Source organism: Odontomachus brunneus, unplaced genomic scaffold (genome assembly GCF_010583005.1).
Source record: "Odontomachus brunneus isolate Ranch 3 - 2012 unplaced genomic scaffold, Obru_v1 Obru_scaffold_289, whole genome shotgun sequence".
Classification (NCBI taxonomy): Eukaryota; Metazoa; Arthropoda; class Insecta; order Hymenoptera; family Formicidae; genus Odontomachus; species Odontomachus brunneus.
The window spans coordinates 150,200-160,714 of record NW_022639739.1 but is presented as its reverse complement, the minus strand read 5'-3'; the positions used below and the strand labels follow the sequence as shown (position 1 = coordinate 160,714).

Sequence of the window (10,515 nt, the reverse complement as noted above, 5' to 3'; positions counted from 1 at the left end):
TATATATATATATATATATATATATATATATATATATATATATATATATATATATATATATATATATATAATTTATAAGATCTTAATTTCTGTGTGTTCTTTGTAATATTCTTGTGCTGTATATGTCAAGTTTATATGCATTAATATGATCTAAAACTATATTGTATATAGGGTAGTATATAATACATAGAAGATTCTGTTGTTCGTTGCTTCTGATAAAACTTACTATATATGTGTGTGTGTATATAGACACACAGCACACACACAAAGTATAGCTTCTTGCCACGATAGAATGTCAAAAACATCCTATCGCTGATCACAAGTTAGGTTATCTGACAATTACCTTATATAATAATGTTCAGCTCTGTTGGTTATCCCAGCTTCGTGTACATTGATCTTATTAAACTGAGATTGATTGAAAAGGAAAATAAAGCATAAACAAATTATATTATAGTTAGATGAAACTTCATGAATCATACTAAATCATTTTTAGAGCTTAACCATTATATATCACCATTATTTACTTAATTAGCCTATTAGATCATATATATATCGCACGCACGCACACACAATCTAATAGGATAATTAAGTAAATAATGGTGATATATTATAGTTAAGTTCTAAAAATGATTTAAAGTGATTCGTAAAGTTTTATTTAACTATAATTGTATTTATTTAGTGTGCTTTATTCTCCTTTTTTATCAATATCAGTTTAACCTTTAGACTGCTGGGAAAGCCACTTTTGTGGCTATAAAGCCACTTTTGTGGCTTTCTCGGCAGTCTAAAGGTTAATAGAACATTGACATACACGTGTAAGTTGAGCCGGTATAGCGGATATTACTATATAAGGTAATCAGGATTGCATTCCAAAACATCTTTTTCGAGAAAAATTTTACTCTTAAATCTATAGTTTATGTTACATACACTATGGATTTAAAAGTAAAATTTTCCTCAGAAAGGAATGCATCCTAGATAACCTAACTTGTAATCTGCATTCTCCACATCCTATTGCGGCAAGAAGCTATGCCTTGCGAACGTGCATTACCTTTAGCGGCATTAATATTGCTGCTACGAATGTCTGTAGGTTTACTCTTGTCTTTGTAGGCTTGCCCATGGGCACCACGGGAATCGCCGTTCTCCATGGACTTTCTCAATTTAGTCATGTTTTGATAATTGTTTTAACACGAAATAATAATTGTTGATTTATTGTTGTTTTAACACGAAAAAACGAAGCCAACTCGAAATAGAGCACTATGCCACCGACGAGGTACTAGCAAAGACCGTCGGCCTTACAGGCTTTAGCGACATGGAGAAATCTAACTGTACGCTAACGCCCTTCAGTAACAGCAGAGAGAAGAACATAGATGTCTATATTAGGCTGCGTTCAGATTCTCCACCCGGGTGTATTCTATTACTAGAAGTGCTATAGTTTATGTAACATATACTGTAGTGTTTCTAGTAATAGAGTGCACCTGGATGAGGAATCTGAACGCACCCTTAGAGAGCCTATGGGCGGTATTCATAGGCCAATCTTATATTTAAGATCATCTTAAATACTGTCTTGGTTTACATCGTGCACTTGATACGCGCACTAAATAGTAACTTTCTATTAGATAATATTAATATTGACGATATATATAAACAACAGCATATTAAGCTGGTATAATACTCATTAACAAAACGTATTGTATTGATAGAATGCGTCGCTGTTGATATGCATTGTCGATAATAAGATTATCTAACAGAAAGTTACTATTTAGTACGCGTATCAAGTGCACGATGTAAACCAGGCCACTGTCTTAAGACGTCATAAACCAATCACAGAGCCGTATTCGTATCTTAAGACATTGGGCGCATTCAGTAGAAAAAGCGCTCAGTGAGCAATCAACGATTATTGGTTCTTGCTATTAGATCCCTAAATCTAGACCAATTACATTGACAAATTACTCAACTGTTGTGCAACTGTTGAGTCTGCTGAATGCAGCCATTGGCTGCGTTCAGCAAAGAAAGCTGCTTTGCAATTGTTGTAAAATTCGTGAATCTGATTGGAGTATGCTCTTAATTTTGGTTAAATCCAAGAGCATCATATACCAATCAGATTTACGAATTTTATAACAATTGCAAAACAGCTTTCTCTGCTGAACGCAGCCATTACTTAATGGCTCCTGCACACAGAACCCGGTAATGCTTGCTGTGCGGCGGAAGTCCGCGCGACAGCCAGTCAATATGTTGTTTTTCCGTAAGAGCTAGAAGGTTATTACGGAAAGCAGCATATTGATTGGCTGTCGCGCGAACTTTCGCCGCGTGGCAAGCATTACCGCGTCCTGTGTGCAGGAGCCATAAGACTAGGGATGTTCGATTCTGAATCGATTTTTTCCTCACAAAATCGATTTTATTTAATCGATTCTTTTTTACGCGATTTTGGCGTGTATTGATTATTTTAATAGAAAATCAATTCTCGATTTTTAATAGGTCAGGGATGCACATATATATAATACTATTATATGGCTAACGTAGAAATTTTCTTATAAGCGAGAGTGAGACCAACACAGAAGGACAGAATACCTAAGACAGTATTTAACTATGGTTGCGTTCCGTTTCACGCATATGCGCGCATTTATCTATAGTTCATGTTACGTATATTGTAGACAATGCGCGCATAATGCTTGAAACGGAACGCAACCTATGAATACCGCCCATAGGCTCTCTAGTATAGACATCTATGTTCTTCTCTCTGCTGTTACTCAAAGGGCGCTAGCGTACAGTGAGATTTCTCCATGTCGCTAAAGCCTGTAAGGCCGACGGTCTTTTCTAGTACTTCGTCGGTGGCATAGTGCTCTATTTCGAGTAGGCTTCGTTTTTTTAAGGACGGTTATTGGCTCAATAGAAAAGAGTGGGAGAAGTGTTCAATGATCGCAATGCAAATGTTACGCATATGCTTTGCACAGACAGAACACTGATATTGAACAGAAAAAGACAGACGAGTATTGTTTGTACCGTAGTGTTGCGAACCGCTGAGCTCCGTTAGTCATATAGTAGTATTACATATGTGGGAATGCGTATGTAGTACCCTCGAGGCCCTGTTCGTTTTCGAACCACATATTTTTGAAAAAGTTGTATACTCACAATGAATTACTAAAGCTAGTATCAGACTACAGGGCTCTTATTCTTGAAATAGTTGCGTATATGTAAGTTTCACTGCGCAGGTTTAACCATACGATAAAATAGTTGCGTAATGAAAATTACGTATACGTAAAAATTTCAAGAATAAGGGTGCGGTCCCATTGAGCACGGATCGGAACGCCGGATTGGATTTCTTACTATAATGAGCGTTCCGTTCTCTAGTTCCGTTCCGTAAAAGTTTCCTCTACCAGTCCCATGTAGCAAAAACGGAACGAAATGGCGCGTCGATCGCAAATAAATATGATTAATTCGTCAATATTTCGTTATTTTGACGCAACAGAATTAATTATATACATAATTTATGCAATTATCGGGAGCGGTGCACTTGGACACGGTGCATTTGGACACAGCCAATCACAGCACCGTGTGATTAGAGACATTTGTAGGGTCCCTTGGAACAGCGACTTGTGATTGGACTGTGTCCAATTGCCCCGTGTCCAACTGATATACACCCCAATTATCTTACCGATAACATTGTCATGAATATTCTGAAATATTTAATTAAAGAGTGAAATATATTTTATAACTAGAAATCCGTTCCGTTTTTGCTACATGGGACTAATAGAGGAAACTTTTACGGAACGGAACTAGAGAACGGAACGCTCATTATAGTAAGAAATCCAATCCGGCGTTCCGATCCGTGCTCAATGGGACGGCACCCTAAGGGCCCAGATTAAAATTGAGATTGAATTAAAAATTGGCCAATCAAAGCAAAGTTCACCAAACTTGAGCTTAGTGAATATTGCTTTGATTGGTCAAATTTTAATTTAATCTCAATCTTAATCTGTAATCTGATACCCGTTTAATACAGGATTCTCGAATTTCTCGGAAAGCGTCCAAGAAGCTTTCTAATATAGAATTCAATTCTCCATTGGAAAACTGTTCTTCTATTGGATATCAGACGTCGGATATGTATGTCGGACATCAGACGCAGTGTGATTCCTACATATCACATTTTTGTTAAAAAATATGACTGATGCAAAAACATTAGAAATGGCATTTTTCGCATATTTAACTGCGATTTACTCAAAGTCCTGATATGTTAGACAATTTTTACGGCCAGATCCGTAATCAGCGCCAAAAAATCTACTAGAAACTATGTTAACCTGGCACATATCAATCAGTGTAATTCGCTTTAATGGCTCTCGCAGACCAGCGCGATTTGCGACGCGTGATATCCAATTAGCGTACAGCTTTTCCGGAAAATCAGTACGCTTATTGGATATTGTTTGTCGCATATCATGTGTCGCGTTGTAAATGGTGCTGGTCTGCAAAGAGCAGTCAGAACACTTCGTGAACCGGTAAGGACTGATGCTTTGTTCCAAAGTACCGTCATGATATAAATATGTAGCACAGATTTGTAACGCACATTATATTATATAATATATACACATTAATTGTGCGTAATTAAAAAATTCTATTATCATGAAGCTTAGTAAGGGACAGTCCCACAACTCCCGGTTAACTTAAACAACTAATTATTTATTTCATTAAAACTGAAGAATCACATTTGTCGTTAAACAGAATTGATCAAAAATAACCAATCACGATTGAAACTAATGGCTCCTGCACACAGGACGCGGTAATGTTTGTCGCGCGGCGGAAGTTCGCACGACAGCCAATCAATATGTTGTTTTTCCGTAAGAGCTAGAAGGTTATTACGTTAATAACCATAAGCCATTGTAAATTGTTCAAAGTTACGCCGGTGTTCCAAGTTACCTCAAATGACGGTATTTTAAATAAGATTTTAAAAAATGTTGAACATTCTTTTTATAATATTACATATATATTATATAAACATTCTTTATATATATATTGTGTTTTTTTATTCATATATTATATATCTTTCATTATATAAATATTACATATTCTTATGTAATATAATAAATACAAATTTGGTATAAAATTATATAAATATCTTATTTTGTTTTTATATTTTCCTTGCAAATCAGATTTTTTTTCTTATTGCTTTAAAAACTGTTGATTTTTATATTATAGCAAAGTTGTATAACTCTTTTTTTAATATAATAATTTATTTGAAGAAAAAATGAAAAAGTCTGTTATTGACGATTAAAGAAATATATTTTTCATGTATTTTAATGATAACTGCAATTTGTGATCACGGACACACATATATATCTTTCACATGATAAAATAGAAATTATAAGTATGTGATAGTTTACGTAATAGCCGTTGTTTGGTCCTGGAGGCGCTGCAGATGTTGACAGACGTTTTGTTGTAGACACAAGATAGCGGCTAAAGGTGCGTTACATGAACGTACGGAAATACGGAAATGCAGAAATACGGAAGACAAAGTTACTAGGACCTAACTAGATTTACGCATTTCCGCGCTTTTGTTTCGTAGCTTTATTTCTCTTAAATATTACATGAAGCATATTTTATACGAAAAAGCAGAACGAGGAATTATAAAACATTAATTGTAAACGATATTTATTGATTAAAATGTTTTTATTAAACGGATAAGTTGAAAAAAGAAACGTATTAATATAAATTGCAATGAATGAAGTAAATATAATTTTTTTAAATGTATACAAATATTTATTTATCACTATACCGTTCCGCATTTCCGCACAAATTGTGCTCCATGTAATATTTAGGACAACCAAATCAATGGAACGCGTTTACTCTGTTATATATATCCTTGTGTGAGAGCATACACAAATCTGTGAAAAAAGATTTAAAAGCTGTAAAGTTTGGCTTATTACATTTGATTGCCACGTTTTTACTTGTTGCAAATATAATTTTAAATTATATGTTAATGGCTATGATCACACTGGTAATACGAGCATGAAAGCAACCAAAGAGGTATACGGAAATAACGATGAAAAAAGTTACAAAATTATTTTATATCTACAATTGTTACAAAAAATTAGAAGACAAACGAAATCGCAGAATGTGGGTAAGACCCATATTTTCTGAAAAACAAAGATTGTTACAAGGACCTAGTGATAATTTAATCGTTAAAATGCTATTGTCTGACAACGAAAAATATTTTAACTATCTGCGGATGTCACCAACAATGTTCGATGAATTACTGAAAATCATTGGACCTCACATCGAAAAACAGAAAGTAGTTCGTAATTCAATAAGTGTTCGAATAAGATTGCTGGTGACTTTACGATGGTTCGGATGACAGTATGGTATCACTATCTTATGCTTTTTGCTTGTTCCGTATTTCCGCATAAAATCCACGGAAAAGCAGAACGAAACCGCACGGATCCCATTTAGCTACTAGTTACTTTTCCGCATTTACGCAATTCCGTGTTTCCGTACGCTCATGTAATCGCACCCTAATGACTCCTGCACACAGGACGCGATAATGCTTGCCGCGCGGCGGAAATTTGCGCGACAGTCAATCAATATGCTGCTTTCCGTAATAACCTTCTAGCTCTTACAAAAAAACAACATATTGATTGGCTGTCGCATGGACTTCCGCCGCGCGGCAAGCATTACCGCGTCCTGTGTGCAGGAGCCATAACAGTTCATGGTTATGTAGTCAAAAATAAATACTCGATCGTAATTGGTCAATTCTTACGGTACGTCTTACGTTACTATTATGTCAATTTATGTATGGAGGCTCTTTAGCGGCAAGCATTACCGCGTCCTGTGTGCAGGAGCCATTAGCCCTTACAAACGTTTTGTTTATAGCAACTACTTTTTGCGCCTATTTCAATATAAGCCAGTGAAGGTATAATAATTGATTTACATATTTATATATAAATTATTTAATTTATTGTTATTCACAGTTATTTATATTTTATGGAATTGATTATATAGTTTTATATAATAGGGCAAAGAAAGGGAATTGGTGTTAAAATAGTTTTTCATATATAAAATGTTCACTTGTATCAATAATAAATAGATTTATACGAAGTATATTTTATCCTTAAGTTTGTATTTATGTTTCTAAAATTCATATACAGTTCTAACAAATTCAATCGCATTATTTGAAAGCCATTTATTCTTGGATTTTGAATTACATATTTAAAAGAGCGTTTTACTTACATTTGAAGCTCAGTTAGAATAGTATATACCCAGCAAAAAATGATTCGTTGATTGACGTTAAAATGACATCAAATAGACGTTGAAATCGTCAAACCGATGTCAATTTGATATCATTTTGATGTCAATCAACGAATCATTTTTCATTAGATATATAGATGTCACAAACATGAAGTCTTAAATACCCAGCGAGAACGTGACATCGATTCGACGTCTAACCGACGTCGGAGAAGTCTAATAGTGTTTTTCATTGGGTAGAACTGAGTACGTACTGGGAACTCGTTGAGTGCAGGACGGCACTACCCCAGTGTACCACTGGTGCAAGTTTCTTGCATGCCCACTGAAACACTCGCGGCTTGATAAGTACATAACATTGACGCATTTTTTCGGCTCCTTAACTCGATAAATTTACTTTTAAAATGGACATATCGAAAAATTGTTATTTGATACAATTAAAAATAAACACAAAAAAATTAGAATTAAGACTCGAAGATAGTGAAGAGGAGCTATATGAAAAATTATTAAGTAAATATATTGGGAGTACAAATAAGTCTCCGCCGTTTGACAAAAGATGGCCCCACCAGTAAGTTATGGTTGAAATTGTCAGATGTAAAACGTCATATCGTAAGGTTGGACATCTGGCAACACCATAACCTTGAAATATTAGCGATTTTGTATCAGCATAATTCTTTTCGTGCGAAAATGTCGAGTTTTGAGTCGAATAAGCGTCATTTGCGGGAACTTTTGATTTACTTCTTTAATTTGAAGAAATCCGCAGCTGAGGCGCATCGATGGGAGCGATGCACTTGGACACGGTGCATTTGGACACAGCCAATCACAGCACCGTGTGATTAGAGACATTTGTAGGGTCCCTTGGAACAGCGACTTGTGATTGGACTGTGTCCAATTGCCCCGTGTCCAACTGATATACACCCGCATCGATTGCTTGTAGAAGTATATGGTGAGGCTGTTTTAAGTGAGAGAAGTTGTCGTGAGTGGTTTCAAAAGTTTAAGAAACGATGTTTAAGAACGGTGAGTTTGACGTCGAAGACAAAGAACGTAGCGGAAGGCCGAAAGTATACGAAGACACGGAATTGGAAGCATTATTGGAGGAAGATTCGTGCCAAACGCAAGAATAACTTGCACTTACATTAGGAGTGACTCAATAAGCAATTTCACCATCGTTTAAAATCGTTTAAATCGTTTAAAATCGTTGGAAATGATTCAAAAGCAAGGAAATTGGGTTCCATATGAACTGAAGCCGAGAAACAGTGAACGCCGATTTTGCACATGTGAAATGCTGCTTGCCAGGCATAAACGAAAGGATTTTTTGCATCGTATAGTCACTGGTGATGAAAAATGGATCCACTACGATAACCTAAAGAAGAAATCTTGGGAACCACGTGGCCATGCTTCAACATCGACGGGAGCGGTGCATTTGGACACGGTGCATTTGGACACAGCCAATCACAGCACCGTGTGATTAGAGACATTTGTAGGGTCCCTTGGAACAGCGACTTGTGATTGGACTGTGTCCAATTGCCCCGTGTCCAACTGATATACACCCAATATCGACAGCCAAGCCGAATATTTATGGAAAAAAACTCATATTGTGTATTTGGTAGGATCAGCTTGGTGTCGTGTATTATGAGTTGCTCAAATCGGACGAAACCATTACTGGGGCTCCCTACCGAACACAATTGATGAGATTGAGCCGAGCACTCAAAAAAAAACGCGCCCACTACTATCCCAGACACGACAAAATTATTCTTCTGCATAATAATGCTCGTCCACATGTTGCGGCGCCGGTCAAAACCTACTTGGAAACACTCAATTGGGAAGTTTTACCCCACCCGCCGTATTCACCAGACATTGCTCCCTCTGACTATCACTTGTTTCGATCGATGACGCACGGCCTGTGTTACGTCCACGATAGATAACTATATAGGGAAATTTGAAAGTAGTGAAATCAGTGACTTACGTGGACGGTCAACAGAGTGATGGCTCCGCTTTTGGGTCACTCTGCTTTTCACCGAGTTTACCCTGGGTCTCGGGAGCCTGGCGAAACGATTGATGAATCTGGCGAAAAATCAGCGGTGCTTGTTCTCCTGGCTCGGCCTCGGATGTTCCGATACCACGCGGGTTGATGCGGCCCGCGATTCAGAATTTGATTTCGCAACGTTTGAAATATGAAGGGTAGGCAAAAGTAATTGCAACACAGTCGGATTTTACGACTAAGTATAATATGCTGAATAAGTACATGAAGCTACCAGAGACTAACTATGAGAAGAAAATAATTATATATATTGCCTTCTCTACAAATGCGCGCGCTTTTATATGTCGCTTTGTCGCTGAGAGTCGTTCTCCGATTGGTCCATGGAGTTATGGCGAGGGAAGAGATTCATTCCTTTGCATGATGTCACCGCGTCGGTGTCCTGAGTGGTGTTTAGGATTCAGCTTTCATGCTCCTGTTTATGTTGGCTTATCGCACTGAGCGATAGCGGTTTCTTTGGGTCGATCCGTCGATTTCGAGACTCTCCAGCAGCACGCAGCATTCGGCATTTTAATTATAATGTTTTAACGCTCGCGAATATGCATATGCGCACGTACTTACATCTAGTAACGTAGGGATAAAATATCTAGTGATGTCTGAAATCAGACAAGTCGGCCTCCCGGTCTATAATAATATATTATTAATGTTCTAAAATAGATCCGGACGTTACACCTGTCTGAGCAGCACTTCACATCATATAAAGATACCAAAAATTTTATACAAAAAATTGGGTCGATTCGTGGATAGCCTCAAAAGATGAAGCGCTCTTCCGTCGCGGTATCCGTATGCTGCCAGAAAGATGGGAAAAAGTAGTGGCTAGCGATGGACAATACTTTGAATAAAACATAAAGTACCGTTTTTTCACAATAACTGCCCAATTTTTTATAAAAAAACGGCGGAGACTTATTTGTACTCCCAATACATTGTACCGATTCAACTAATTTCATAACCTAACTATGGATAAAATTTGTTATAAAGGCTGCTTTTCTTTTTCTTTTATAAGATACGTAAGACATATATTTATATGTGTTCAAATGCATCAAACATCAAAATAATACACCCACATATACACACACCTTGTGTTAGTGTGTCAATTTATGTCAGTTTTTGCTTCGTAAAAGGAAAGCAGCTAAAAATTATTTATATTGTATACTGTTGTTATACTGTATGATAATTTATGTATTATTGAGTGATGTTCCTATTATTTACATATTATTTACATATTTCAGATGATGATGCGTATACCATCCAGTACG

At 36.5% G+C, this 10,515-nt stretch overlaps 1 protein-coding gene across 2 annotated transcripts in view; it reads right to left on the bottom strand.

The window, feature by feature from the left end:
- The window catches only part of LOC116853222 (T-complex protein 1 subunit delta), a 12,475-nt gene extending 11,130 nt beyond the window's left edge, over positions 1 to 1,345 (bottom strand). For both annotated transcript variants that reach the window (XM_032834172.1, XM_032834173.1), the window contains exon 1: positions 1,046 to 1,345. In XM_032834172.1, coding sequence (XP_032690063.1) covers positions 1,046 to 1,163 — 118 coding nt within the window. In that variant the 5' untranslated portion in view covers positions 1,164 to 1,345. The remainder of the gene's footprint in view (positions 1 to 1,045) is intronic.
- Positions 1,346 to 10,515: the final 9,170 nt, after the last annotated feature.